Source organism: Apis cerana, linkage group LG4 (assembly GCF_029169275.1).
Source record: "Apis cerana isolate GH-2021 linkage group LG4, AcerK_1.0, whole genome shotgun sequence".
In the NCBI taxonomy this organism is placed as follows: Eukaryota; Metazoa; Arthropoda; class Insecta; order Hymenoptera; family Apidae; genus Apis; species Apis cerana.
This window is the reverse complement of record NC_083855.1, coordinates 4449836-4464583: the sequence shown is the minus strand read 5'-3', so window position 1 is coordinate 4464583 and position 14748 is coordinate 4449836. Positions and strand designations below refer to the sequence as shown.

The following is a 14748-nucleotide window of genomic DNA, read 5'->3' as shown; positions in this document are numbered from 1 at the left end:
AGATTGCGAATCGTGTGGAACAAGGGAGTATGTTAGATTTTATAAAATTTATTAGGAGGAATTTATAGAGAATTCGTTACTCATCATAATGAAAGAAATAATGAGTGTAATATGTATATTCTTTCTCCTGTTTGAAAAGTAAATGATAATCTGATAACGAGAAATTTATTGATTGGAAATTGTCTTTAAATTATTTTCAAGTTACTTTTATGTTACTCCGTACATAAAATGAAAAAACTCCATTTATATTTTGAAATGAAATAAAATTTAAGCGGAAGAATGAATTATCTATTTAATTCTAAGATTAAATCTCTTAGAAGGTAATATTCTGTAATATCTTTTCCTTTTAACGAAAGAGTTCAAGATGATGAAAAAGATGCGAGACAAGATCGTCTTTCTTCCATTTCCACTTTCTTGATCTTTAATACCATTACACGAAAAGAAATTCATCGAAACATTTTCCACATTACATCCACCACTTTTCAAACATTCGTTTCAATTAACATTTTAATTTTCCTCCTCAACAATCGTTCATTATCCGTGATCACACAATGTAACGCGGGAAGAGCTGGTTGATTTATAGGAGAAAAGGGTAGAACGGATAACATGGAAAATAGTCGCGAGGTAAAAGGATCTCATTGTTACGTTCGTTTCATTAAACGACACCATTCTGTAAGGGATGTTTATGTCGTTCGTTGAATCAGGTATTGTTCACTTAGCCGGCCATGATCCTAGGTGTAACATTCATTTAACGAGGGGAGGAGAATGGTAAAATTGCAACGAGTCATGATGTTCCTCTAGGCTACCGTAGAATTTCATATCAGGGTCATGGTAATCGGATTCTCGATTCAAATGCTTTCATGCACGATTCATTTCACACTTTTCGATAACGAAAAGTGGTTTAGCCGTGAAAAAATATGTTTAATGGTGCGATCATTTACCATTTCAAATATAAAATTTTACTGTGATAATCACGGTAAAGTGGAAGAAGTGAAGCGATATTGAATAATATTTTGAACGAGTGTCGTCGTTATATATAGTGAAAAATTGCTTATGAAAAATTAAATTAAATTAATTTTAAAGTGAAATTCACTTTGGAAAATTTTTATTTGAATAAAAAGTTTTTTTAAGAGAAAAAAAAATCTCTTCAAGAGAATGAGATCAAATTTCACCATGTTTTCGTATTTGGAATGGGAATTTTTTTATAAGAGAAAATTTTAATATTTTTCAATGTAAAATTTTATCGTATCTCGAAAAACTTATTGAAACTTTATTTATTGAAAAAGTAAAGAATTTATTTAAATAAATAGAAACTTCTTTTTTTAAATGAATTTCTTTTTAAGAATGAATACGTTTATTCGACAGACATTTATTCCAGGATAAAATAATAATATTCACAGCTATGAAATCAATATTCCAATATTACGCACCGTTTAAAAACTATTTGAACAGAAAAAATATACTTTCATTTAACCAATGTTCAATAAATCTTCTATTTTTATTGATTCCGCGAAACTGCTTGTTTATTTTCGAAAATCACACGCGACGCCTGTCTTTTTGTTACTTCAAATATAATAAAATCGCGTTGTCAGTGCGTGACAATATCCAATTCGATATATTTCTGTTTTATTTTATTTCCATCTTACGAATTTTTCTCCAATTCCCATACGTGTTGTATCGTATCGATTCATAATCCATTCATATGTTCCAATAAATTGAAATCGTGAAAAATAAAAAAAAGATATGCATGGTATTATCGTATTGTTTGTGGTATTTTCGTCATTCCAATTACTTGGATAATCGAGTACTTATAAAAGTAATATTTGAACAATAATATCTTCTTTTATTTGTCATTTGATCGAAAGAAAATTAATTTTTCTTATTTTATTTTTCGCCATTCTGCCTAAAGGTACATAAATTTTGCACTTCTCGAGCTTCTAGCTATAAAATGTGTCGTTTATTTCGTGGAAGATGGACCAAATGATAAATTGAAATTAAAGAGGCGTAATGGTTATGCGAGAAGTTTCAATATCGGGAGAATTTGCAATTTAAACGAAACGAGTCGACTTGTTCTTGATTTACGTCAATTCCAATATTTGTTATCGCGTTATATCTCATAATTGATAACAAATATAATTTTATACGCGATGGAGTAAAATGTTTGTAATATTCCTCTTTAAAAATTAATCGAGAAACATTATTTCGAAGATATATAATTTCTTTTCGATCTTCATCGGCGATTTCAATTTTATCGAGATTCAAAGAATTACTTTCTCCAGAATCATGTTCACCATCGACTGAAAGCGAAGTTAAAAATTCGTGTTAGAGATGAAAATTGAAGATGATCGTCGAAGAAAAATAACATTTTATTTTAAAAATTTAATTATTCTTTGATGCTGTTAACTGTTCTACAATTATAAATATTAATGGAAGTTTTCTTACCTGATCTAGAAACATATTTTTCCATTTGAAATGAGCGAGATTATGAATAATTAATTAGATTGTAGATAATTCCGTTTGCAACATTTTTTCATTTATAATAAATAGGTGTTAGGTAATCAAAGAAGTTTTGCCGTTTCTTTCATGATAAAAAAATATGATATATGACTAACGAGAAACCGAGGAAACATTTATGAAACCTTACTAACGTCTTATACGTAGTTGCAAATGATTATGGAGATTTAAAATTGACTTTGATCTCATTCAGCACTTGTTATATCTCTTGTATTTCTCTTTTCCACGGAATAACAACAATTTTTCGAAATCTTAATCTTTCTTAGCTACTCGATAATTCTGCCTCGTTTGAAAAATTGAATAAATGAATAAATTATACGTATTTTTCGAATCCTCTTATAACGTAGCTTGCATAGCTTTGTTTTTTAAAAGTAATAAAAAAAAATTCCCAGCTTTCGAGCATTCAAAAAACGTTGATCACAATGAGAAAGCCTGGAAAAATATAAAAGTAAACTACACTATATGGCAAAAGTCCATACGATTCGATAAGTTCGTTTACCTAGTGAAAGCGGCGCAGCAATAATTGAGTTTCAAGCTTAATCGTATGGTTAAGGTTCGGCTTGTTTAACCCAAACTGGAGATTGCGCCAGATCCACCGAATTGCTCCAATTTCGGATAACTAGATAAATAAATATAACTTCGTCAAACTGTTACACTGTTTTCGTTCCTGTTTGTACAACAATGTACAAAACACGTTTACCCTTTCTTATAAAAATTGAAACGCAATGTAACTGCAGTGCAACATTGCATCAACGTTGACCCAATTCCCCGTGTCTCGTGTCGACAACCCGTCCCGTCGCCGTTGAAAAACTATTCGGAAGAAGAAAAACAAAAACAGACACCGGGCTTCTTATCCATATGCAAGTCTTTATTACAACACAAAAGTCCGTAGTACTATGCTCGGACAAGATAGGAAAAAAAAAAAATATCTCTCCATTGTATCGAAACGGGTAACACGGGGGGCGGCCATCAATGCCAAGTCGCATGCAAAGTCGATCTCCGGTTATCCTTGCGCGCTTTCCCCCTTCAACTCGTCGATCGCCAACGCAATGTCAACGCGTGCATTTGCCTATAAATCGCGCCTACAAATGCTCACCTTAGAAACGATACATAGGGGATAATTGATCGCAGGTATTTTGTCGACCGACTCGGTGTCGAAAGGTACCAGATAGGGAGAGGATGTGCGGTTGTGCTCTACAATGGATGAACAGGCGTCTTGATCCGATCCAATGAAGATACACTTGCGGCAGAAACGGTACCCAAGGGGCCGGAAACTATCGCGGACGATGCTTTCGTCGGCGATACGACGACGTTACTTAAGGGACCGACCGCGATCGTAGACGCTGGTGAAATCAAATTAACTCTCGCTGTTGCGGATGCTGTAGAGCTCCCGGAAGTGGTCGTCACGGTGCTCGAGCTTGATGCCGAACTCTCGATCTTCGTCGATTCTGTGCTATCTGTAAATAGATCGATTATACATGGGAATCGATTATACATGGATATCGCGGGAGTGGTAATTCAATTACTCTTGATCTTGGAATGTCTGAGAATGTAAACAAGATGTAAACGAGGTTTGATTTATTTTCGATCGAATTCAACGAAAGATTGATTAATTTCTTTCGCAAAAAAGAAAAAACAAGCAGATTCATTCTCGATACCTTTTTTGTGCAAATTATTAAATATAATTATTATATATTAACAAGGATAGAGATTCGATTCTTTTACTCTTTTATCTAACGAAAAACTATATCTTCGATTAAACCATCGATAACAAAAAGTTTTGAGAAATATATCAATAGAAAAGAGAGAGCAATAAAAATATTCTGAAACTTAGAAAACATTCTGTTTTTCGAGATTCAACTATATATATATTCTCTAAAATCGTTCACCTGTCGCTAGACTGGGCTCATCCTCGGTTCGTTCAACAGTCCTTATCAGGCCGGAAACTGACAGGTTGGCGGTTGCGGTGGAGGCCACGCTGACAGAATCGGAATTCGTCTCGACAACGGTGGCGACAACTGGTTGTTCGGACGTGGAAACGGGAATCGGTAGGGGGGGAGCAGTTGGACCGGCGATGATTATGGGCCCGGTCGAGGGACCTATTACCGCGTTCGCCGACGCTACGCCTATTGTTTCCTTAATTGGCGCCGCGTTGGCCGCCGATTCTTCTGCATTTTCGATTGCAACAGCCGCTGACGTTGCTGCACCGCCGCCTTTCTTCGCCTCGGCCACGGCTGACGCCGCGTTATTGGCGATAGAATTGTCAGACGGGGCCACCAACGTCACCGCCCCAGCCGATGCTCCTTTAATGAGTACCGTATCTTCCGGCACACCTGAGACGACGGCTGGAAAAAAATGGAACGAGAGATGTAACGAATAACTATCTGAAATCTTTCGATAATCTTGCTCGATACACGTATCCTTTCCTTATATGCACGTGATGCATATAACACAACACGAATATATGTCTTATTCCAACAAAGTAGAAAGGCAATTAAAAGAGGAAAAAGCAAAAGAGCGAATTTGTGTTAATCTGGCTCTCGGCTACGCGTGCTCCCTCGAACGCGTTCGAATTTATGAACCTATTAAATTCGTAATATACCGCGGAGAAACCCGGCTGCCCATAAATTCTTAGCTTTATGTATCTCTATAAAAGGCGCGCGGTGTAAGAGCCGATACTGTCGTCGATTCGGTTAAACGAATCGATTAGCATTGAAACCCTGGATGGATTCGTCGAATGGAATTTCCCTCCCTCCAAACTTCCGCGAATTTACATTTCCGAATCTTTTCTCGTTGAAGCTGGATTACTTTGCGCCGGGGAAGGTGTTGTTTGGGGTGCGTTGGCGGGTGTTCCAGGGGACACGATGGTCACGGGGCCGGAGGACGATCCCTCGACGAGCGTGGTGCCCGTCACAGGGCCACGGATGACCGTCCCCAAAACCTCCTCCGGCTTTGCGGGCAATAGGCTGACAGGTGACAGTCCGTAAACTGGGCCTACCAACACCGTCGATTCTCTGCCGCCCACCGTGGCGTGATAAGGCCAGCTGTCGGCGGGAACAGTTAAGAGAATCGACATCACGAGCTGCAAAAGCTGGAAAAATGGACAAGGCGTGATTTATTGGGACGAGTGTTTCAACGAACGTGGGCTGTTGTCGTGGCACAATAATAGTTGAAATGCTTTTCGCCCTAATCTCCGCCCCATAAATGTCTCTCTTGTTAACGATATCTCGCGGATATCTTTCGACATTAACATCGACACGAGTGAATGCAATTATAATCGAGCATGGAAATGCTTGTTTCTTGTAGCCTTCATTTTTTCTTTTTTTCTGTAGCAAAGTTTCAGATAGGAGATAATACTGGCACGTGGATTGGTTAGACGCGTACGAATAATTCCAGCGAAATTTGATTATTGTGATAAACAAAATAAACAGAATGATTCATATTCAACAAATGAAATCATTTGTTACACGATACACTTTCAACATCGAATATCTCGAATATTCCAAGGGCTTATACAATATTATATTCCTCGTTCATCGAATCTATCAGCCGTTTAAATGAATCAGAGTTTGAACTTTGACCCACCATTTGCCCAATACTCGAGGAATTTAGGCCCTCGATATATCACTTCCTTCCCTCTCAAGTTTAACACTCGAGAAGTCCATTATCCCCTCCTCTCCCCTCCCCTCCCCCGTAATAGTAACCACACCCGTGTTAATAACTTTGAACATTACCCATCCAATCCGCGCAATTCTGTGGCAAATGGCACCCGACCAACAACCCATTCCGTTACCTAACGTCACCGACCTTCTTCTTCGCGTCGATGTATCAACCGGGAGAACCGATCGCGGTTTAACCATCGCGTGATCCATCGTTCGTTTCGTGTCGATTCCAAAACAATATCCGAGCGATTCGATGGCGGATAGAGATTCGGATTTGCATAACTCGGTAAACGGGGAGCAGAACATGAACGCGTCATCACTGTACAGGGAATGATTCCTCCCAGGGAGAAATTCGAAATCGTGAAACTGATGGAAAGATCGTCGTTCGTTTGAGAATTTTAACCCGACACGAGATCAAGATATATGGAAAATCTTCTTGGAAATTAAACAAATGGTTGCAACGATATTTATCGCGTAATCATCGTAGAATTTTTCATAGAGAACGAGAATCTTTCATGGAAATCTTCACGAAGAAGTTTAATGAAAAATGTCCAAGTGTTCCGAGTGACTTCGTTTCGCGATTTCCCCGCTCGATGAAGTTACACCGTCGTCATACACGCCGCGCAACGTTATTGTCAACGTGCCGTGACAATTATCCGACGTATTTAAACGGAATCAATGGATTACCCATCTTAATCAAAGTTACAGAAACGCGGCCATACGTTTCAATTATCCGACTGCCAGCCAACACCGTGCCGCTCTATATATCAACGGAACATTGGTCAGAGAGACGGGGAGCCGTTCATATTTCACGGACGACACGAAAGTGCATTACGAGCTAACAGATTAAAGTTTTCTCATCAGGAACTACTGCACGGATTCCTCTCTCTCTTTCTCTCTCCTCCTGCCTCTCAACGATCTACAATAAAGTTTCCGAGCTTACCGGCAACTTCATGGCTGTCTCCTTCGACGAATCTTCTTTTTCTTCCCTTGCTATTCTTCCAGGAATTTTCCTTGCGATCCACTGTCGGCTACTGATCCATTTCTGACCGGTTTCAACAGTTATATACTCCATTACGTGTGTGTATTATATACGTTATATACTCGGATGATGAGTAAGGAAAAATGGCCACCGCGCCCTGTTTTTCTATCGGAAAGATTTCTAGCGGACTAATCTTGGAATTCCTTCGGCGGAAAAGCAGAACAAAGAGCGGCATGCATGCATGCATGCAACGTGCGCATGTTATAGAGTTGCCGCGTGTTCGAGACCAGTTTTCCGTTCAATGGATCGAACACTTTCGATTATTAAGATGCAAATCTTATGATTATCGTTCGAACGGTTCGCAATATTATCGGTGTTTTGTATATTTCTCTTGAAACTACGAGATGCGTCGTTGTTTAAATCTTTAAGGATTCGTAATAAAGGATATATCGTAAATAAATTCTTGGAAAATTATTATCGAATAAGTTGTTCAATCGAGATTAATTGGGAACGACAGCATAGCGTTTTTTTCTTTTATTTCTTACTTTTACTTCAATCTCGAATACGAGATTAAATCGTACGTGTAGATAATCTATATCGGAAACTCAAGTGGATAAGATTAGATACGTAAGATCGATGAAAATAAAGTAAAACATAAATTTGAATTTATTATTGTAATGGCTCAACTTAGCCTTCTACCGGCCTCGAAAGCGAAGTTTCAACAGTTGCTCGGAGGATGGCAACGCGATACAGGTGTGTTATCATTCGAAGGAACAGAAGCTCGCAGCTTGCTGTTTCGCGAACGAGCGTTCGAATAGCATTATTCGATCCCCCGTGTCGCGCGTTGAATAAATAACAAAAACCGGGGTAAAGGAGGAGAAAAATGGACCAGTCTGAGAAAAATATCTTATTTAAAAGCCCCGCTTTCGTAACACACCGCTTCGGTACAACTTTCAAGGTATCGTTTCCTGCTTTTCTGTTCGACCGCGATTCCGTTCGACATTTTTAGTCTATCGGCCGTTTATCTATTCAAGGCCGTCTAATGCAAAATTGAAAGTCAATTTCGCAACATCTCGCGCGGATTGCATCTTGCACGATCGAACCCTAAATCGAAAACGATTTATGATTCCTCTCTTTCTCTCCTCGCCTCTCTCTCTCTCTTTCTTCCCGCATTGGGGTCAATGATTGGTCGCTGCAGGTAAACACACGTGATAAAGAAACGTTTGGAATGATGTAAAGAAAAAAAAACAAAAAAAAAGAAGAAATAATATCTATAAGCGAGCGTTTATGTACGAGGTATGCAAATATATCCACGGCCCCGTTCCCGCCTCGAAAACTTCTGCAACACACGGGCCGCGTTGCGTGCTCGCATCGAGATTTCTGATGCAACATTGGCGCTGTACGAGTTCATCGTTTTAGATCGTTGTCTTGATTTACGGGATTCTAGTCCCGACCACGCCCGCCTCGCGACACACAGCCAGACCGGCCGGCCACCATTGAAACGCGATTGACACACATTCGTACACACAGGGTTGAGCGTGACGTGCACAAGTGAGACGTATACATATATAGATTGGAAAATAAGAGTATAAAAGACAAACTCGATACCTGGATTTTCATCAGTCGCTTGCGATTTCGAGTTCTAAGAAGCTCAAGCAAATCAACACAAAATGAAATCCCTGGTAAGAAAGGCAATTCGCCATTCTTCGGTTTTTATCTAATAGATTCACGTTTTCTTTAATTATAAATTGGCAATCGATCTTTGTTTAACTCTTGTGCTCTTCTCCAGACTCCACCATCTTTTCACTTAGTAAATTTACATTATCCTTGAGATTATCGTAATTACCTCTCTTTATCGAATCATAAACATCTCATAACTGAACAAAAGTTTTTATTACGAACACCCTTAATTATTGATAAAATTATTGATGGAGATTCGTTGCAACGACGAAGTTGTAAATGACGATAAATAATCGAGTATAATATAACGTAGATCATGTTGCAAGAGAATTCGTTCAATTTACAGTTAATCCTCTTCGCCATCGTGGCCGTTGTGGCGGCCTTCCCCGAATTTGAAAGGGAACGCCGAGGAGTCGTCGCGGCCCCAGCTTTGGCAGCGGTGCCTCTTGCACCCGCTGTTGCTCTCGCCCCTAAAGTCGCTCCTGCTATCGCTCTCGCACCGGCTCCTAGACTTCTCGCGGCGCGTAAGTATTTTAAATATCTCGTACTCTTTTGCATCGATCATCGACTTAGTTTAATATCGAAATAGAATTTTTACAGTAGAAATCCATTTAACCGAATGTTATTGGATAGAAATTTTTGCCAATGATTAAACTTTTATTATTAATAATGTCGATATCGAGTATCATATGTTACGACAATGTTACTCGTTGTTTGTACGTGTGATATTATTAATCTTTCAACGAGAAAACTGAAGTTAAAATATTATTGAAATCATGATCATTAAATTTTGGTTTAGATTGATCATTCTTGGAATATTTTTCGAACAGCATGCGAGATTTATTGTTAAAGATTTATTAAGAAAACTTGTTATTACCTATATTGCAGCAGCAGTTGTAGCCGCCCCAGGCCCGTGGAAAGCATGGTAAATCGTTATTTAGCATCTTGGCGTAACTGGACTTTAAGTATTACAACAAAACAACGATGATGGGAAGCTCTTCTCATTATGGAAAATTCGAATTCGGTTACATCCCCTTTTAGGCCGCAATCGATCATCCATAATCGGCTCTGCACAAGAAATTATACACTCCCTTCCCCTTATTGTAATTTTAAAATTTTATTATCAGATAATAAAACTTTATTTTAAAAAAATAAATTCTTGATGCATTCTCTTCTAAACCTTCGATTCCTGCAATGAAACGAAACAGAATAATTAGAGATATGTTATACACGCACAGATAATTTTCATTAAATTTAATCAATATTTAATCAAAATATTTAATATTTGACAAAATATAAAGATAACGATATGTAGGACGGGACGAATCATAAAAATAGAATAATTTGTGCATACGAACAATTCAATTACTTGTAACGAGTTTCATTATTACCGATATTTAATCAATATGTTGTTCAAAGAATATCCTTTAATTCGAAATATCAGTCGTTTGATCTTTCAATTATCACAATAAATTATTTCGTGACGTACAATCCGAGTGTTAATAATATTATAAACGTTCAAATTGGATGATTAATTAGCTAATTATCCGTGCACGACATTAACGCAACAGTTGAATTCGTCGAAAGAATCGATTTGTTAATAACCTCCTGTCAAAAGTAATTGGAATGTGATAATTAAACACAATGTGTACCAACTATTACTGGCCCAACAATGTAGAAATCTCGTTTCGAACTCGATAATTTGCGTTTATTAGATACAAGTACAAAAATTGTTAAAAGTAAAAAACAATAAATTGTGCACAATTACCAATCAGTACATCTCTTTCAAATTAGATAATATACGTTTTAATTAATTAAGTTGATTCGTCGATTCATCTTAAGCATCTGTCGATAAATAAATCCCTTCGTTGAAAAATAAATACGGCAAACTTCTTTATTCGTCACGCGGCAAAACCTGAAACATTGTTGCCAGTATTAATGCGTGTAAGAGCATATCTTTTTATCTCATAACCTGATATACCTGTTTCATAAATCCGTTTTTATTCTTTCTATACACAGTTTACACAGTATCAAAGCCAAATTGCAACGAAAGAAATTACTCGCGCTTTAAAAACCACAGTTTCGAAGCATCGCAGAGACGTCGTTTCAGAGGCCGCTCGACGAATTCATCCTGGATTCATTATTTCGCGTGTCCTTTTATTGGCAGTGAATATATAGGTGGAAGAATGACGCTAACGGCTTTCAACAAACTAATTAGAAACTGGGGCGACAGAAGTTCCGACAACTTTTACGGTTTCTCAAGTAAACCGTTAAACTTCGGTTAAACGAGATATCGACTTATCCCTGCGATTTCAAGGAATGGAAAATTAATCAGAGAGTATAATACAGTGGAGCTTCATTTATTAAATATAAAAGCGTGTAACGTGTATATGGATAATAATTACAAGGAGATACGCGAAAGATCCTCGGAGAAACTCGGATACGTTGTCCATCGTGAATCGAGCAGACCTTTTCTTTGTCTCGAGAACGAGAGAGACAAAGAGAAAGAGAGAGAGAAAAAAAAGAAAAAGAAATCAAGAATAATCGTCGTTATATAATTCGTTCCATTTCGAATCCATTCAAATTGCGGAGTCTTCGATTCGATATGGAGCAACGTTGAGCTTTTTTTTTTTTGATCCAAGTCCCGCGGATGGAGGTCGATGAGAAGCCGTTTCCATGTTCACGAGAGAAATCGTTCGAGTTGTCTTAAGCTGTGGGGGAGGGAGTGATCGAATCCGGGGGATCGGTCTACCAATGCGCTGCTGGCGCCACCACCGCTCCAGCGGGGCCAGCCACGACCGCTGCTCCTACGGGAAGAAAACGGATTCTTTAATACACATCCTTAAATTTTCACCACAAACATAATCCTACATTATTCAATATCCTATTCACACCATCCTTTGAAGCCTTGCTTCGCCGATGGATCGCGTATTCGGCATGAATGAAATTCATAATAACGCGCTCATTAAACACGAATCAAATTAATCGGTATAATTATCTGGAAACCGAAATCGATCGAGATTGTTTCCGAGTTTCCATATTTGTTATCATATTTGATGATGCGCGTAATCTACATCGGTTAACGAGCTTCTCACAAATTGTTCAAACATTTGAAATCGAGAGAAAAAGCATCTGATTAGGGAGATTTACCTGCGGCGGGTCCAACGACCGCAGCTGGGCCAGCGGCTGGCCCAGCCACTACGGCGGAACCGGCGTGTGGTCCAACCACAGCCGCAGCTGGTGCAGCTGGGCCGACGACCGCCGCAGCTGGTGCGACGGGCCCTACGACCGCCGCAGCTGGGCCAGCAGGCCCAACGACCGCCACGGAAGGAGCCAGCGCGGGTAAAACTCCACCTAACACCACTGCTCCATTGTGTCCCCAGCCGAGGGAGCGACGCTCGCGATCGGGGCTGGCTGAGGCCATGGCCAAGGCAGCGACAAGGACGATCTGTAATTCAGAAAAATTTAATTAATAATGGATGATACATGATAGTGGCAGAATTGGTCAGGATTAATTTTTACGCTTCCAGAAAGGATTATTGGTAAATATTCGAATCAACGGTGTTGAGTGGGATATTTTTGTGCGAGAATTAAGGAAAAGAGGATTCGAGAAATACCATTTAGTTTCTTTTCAGAAGAAACTTAGTATTACTTGTATAAATTATTAATCCGTTCTCTATAGTATTGATCGCAAATCAAGCGACTACATCATTAGTTTGAAAATTTGACAAGTTTAAGATTGTAAGATTCAAGTGAAAGTAATTTAAAATGTTGCAGAGAATCAATCAATTAAATTAGAAGGTCTATAATATAAAATTCTTATGATATCTCACCGTGTACTTCATATTGGTTGCGTTGTGGTTAGTCTTTAGCTTGCTAGTGACTGATGCTCAACCCCTGTGACACGTCGCCTTATATACCCAAACTGATCGGCAAGATCGCCTTGTGCAACCTTCAACCCCGAATGAAAGTTGGAATAAGAAACGAGGCAGGGTGCGGTCAGCTGGATAAGCGACACTGGAGTTCCGTGTCCAACGTCACACGTTGGACGGGAATTGTTATCACGCGGAGACGTGCACCAGCCTCGTACAGCGCTGCCTGTTACCGCAATAACGGTTGTTGCTTGTCAGGGAAATAGAATTTTCTTGTTGGTCAGCAACACGTGTTGGTTGAATCCGCTGATCATCCTCTCGTCTTCGTCATGGCGTTTTCGCGAAACGTTGGTAAAATCGTTTAAAATTCTCTCTTTCTCTCTTATTTCGAACTTGCTTTTGCATCTTGTAGAATAATCGATGATGCTTTCTATGGAAATGAAACGGTGGTTTCCTTGTTTCGTAACTAACGGATACGCTTGTTCGCGCGAGTTGAAATTCAATGGAGAGTATATAAATTCATGATAATGAACTGGAAAATTCTTGATGCGTATAACAGCGGATAATTTATTATTTATTTTGATAACTCTTTTGAGTTAATTATCTGTAATCTGGCGTAAAATTGTTTACGAGTGAAACGTACATTAAATTTGTTTCGTTTCTTTGGGATACAATCTGCTATAAAAATGAAGCGAATAAGAAAATTTACATGAAATTATTGAATATTTGCATATCGATAATGAATACAATGAATCGTTTTTTTCTTTGATTGGAATCATGCAAATTTTAATTCTTTTTATATTTTTCAATTATATTTTTAAAAAGATTACAGTACAATTCTATGTTATCACAAATTTTCATTTAATTCATCTAGAATCAATATATAATTTCACAATATTTGATAAAAATGATAAATGTATCTATATTTCACACTTTTCTACATTACAAAAAGGAAAATGGGATAAAAATTCATTAGAATTCAAGTTGAGATATTAAAAAAAAAGTTTCCGTCGATTTTACCCCATATTTCGTATGAGAAATATCACGTAATCATCGAATCCTTCATATTCTCCCTTTAATCAGTTACGAACCACTAACCGCCTAAAGTAAAAAGAAGATGGCAGACGAAGAAAGGCGGAGAAAGCGAGATAAATTAATTTCCAGCTACAAATTCACGGAAACGCGGGCGATCATCGTTCCCACGAACAATTTTCCCATGGCAAAGAATAAAGCAAGCGTCGGTCGCACGCGAATAAAACAAAAGCAGGGGAAAAAAGGGGGAAGGGTGGTGGTGGTTCCGCTTCGCCCTTTTATTTTCGGCCGAACAGTCCAGGCCGAACAATTTTCGCGCGATGGCCGCGCCGTAATCCGTCCTTTGAATCCGCGCGCACACACAGGAATGGCGTAATTGCGCGTATCAGATTTGTCGAGTCAAGGGGGAGAATCGTGGCACGCGAGGCTTTTGCGCCCGTCCCGTTTCGAATTTACGGCCAAACCACGCTCCCCGCCAAACTTGGGAAGAGTTCCATCGCTGATGGAATAATTGGGCAAACTTTGGAGCCGCTTCGAACGAGGACTTCCGCTGTTTAGGGAGAAATTTCGGGGGAGGTGGCGAGTGGTTGACTCGACATTGGTCACGTATATACCTCACGATCAGGTGCAAGTTGTTTCACACGATGAATTTGCACAGGGCTCGCTTATTATCTGTGGCTAATTTTCCTAATTCTCGTTTCGATTTCTTATTTTCGATGATGGGTTTTCGAAGTACGATTCTTGCATTAAATGGATGTGAAGTATTAGTGATTTATCGTAGCAAAGTTTGAGAAACGAAAGAAAAAAAAACAATAATGATGGAAGTTTGATATTTATTTTTGTCGTTTCATGCAATTTTTTCTTCGGAAATGATTTAGATAGAATAAATTTACGCACGATATATAAAAAAAAGCAATTCGTTTATAAATTACAATAGTTCCCTTGATGGCACATTATGCAGTGCATGTTTATAAATGGAAACGTTTCAAAAATTCCGAAACTTCGT

At 38.6% G+C, this 14748-nt stretch overlaps 3 protein-coding genes across 4 annotated transcripts; 1 reads left to right on the top strand and 2 right to left on the bottom strand.

The window, feature by feature from the left end:
• Positions 1–3361: 3361 nt before the first annotated feature.
• On the bottom strand, positions 3362–7417 carry LOC107993595 (uncharacterized). The gene is made up of 4 exons (XM_017050098.2): positions 7120–7417; positions 5323–5605; positions 4404–4859; positions 3362–3971 (listed from the first exon to the last, which is right to left on the bottom strand). The coding sequence occupies exons 1-4, from the start codon at positions 7249–7251 to the stop codon at positions 3709–3711; spliced, it is 1134 nt and encodes a 377-aa protein (XP_016905587.2). The 5' UTR covers positions 7252–7417; the 3' UTR covers positions 3362–3708.
• Positions 7418–7591: 174 nt separating this feature from the next.
• On the top strand, positions 7592–9994 carry LOC107993585 (apidermin 2). 2 transcript variants are annotated; one of them, XM_017050089.3, is made up of 3 exons: positions 7592–8840; positions 9185–9362; positions 9727–9994. In XM_017050089.3, the coding sequence occupies exons 1-3, from the start codon at positions 8829–8831 to the stop codon at positions 9765–9767; spliced, it is 231 nt and encodes a 76-aa protein (XP_016905578.1). In that variant the 5' UTR covers positions 7592–8828; the 3' UTR covers positions 9768–9994. The 2 variants fall into 2 exon arrangements, with proteins under 2 accessions (XP_016905578.1, XP_016905579.1); XM_017050090.3 differs by having other exon boundaries at positions 8601–8840; positions 9730–9994.
• A 1188-nt stretch (positions 9995–11182) lies between these two features.
• LOC107993596 (Golgi-associated RAB2B interactor protein 3-like) lies at positions 11183–12829 on the bottom strand. Its single transcript, XM_017050099.3, has 3 exons — positions 12672–12829; positions 11989–12286; positions 11183–11645 (listed from the first exon to the last, which is right to left on the bottom strand). Exons 1-3 carry the CDS (start codon positions 12681–12683, stop codon positions 11587–11589), a joined length of 369 nt encoding a protein of 122 aa, XP_016905588.1. The 5' UTR covers positions 12684–12829; the 3' UTR covers positions 11183–11586.
• Positions 12830–14748: the final 1919 nt, after the last annotated feature.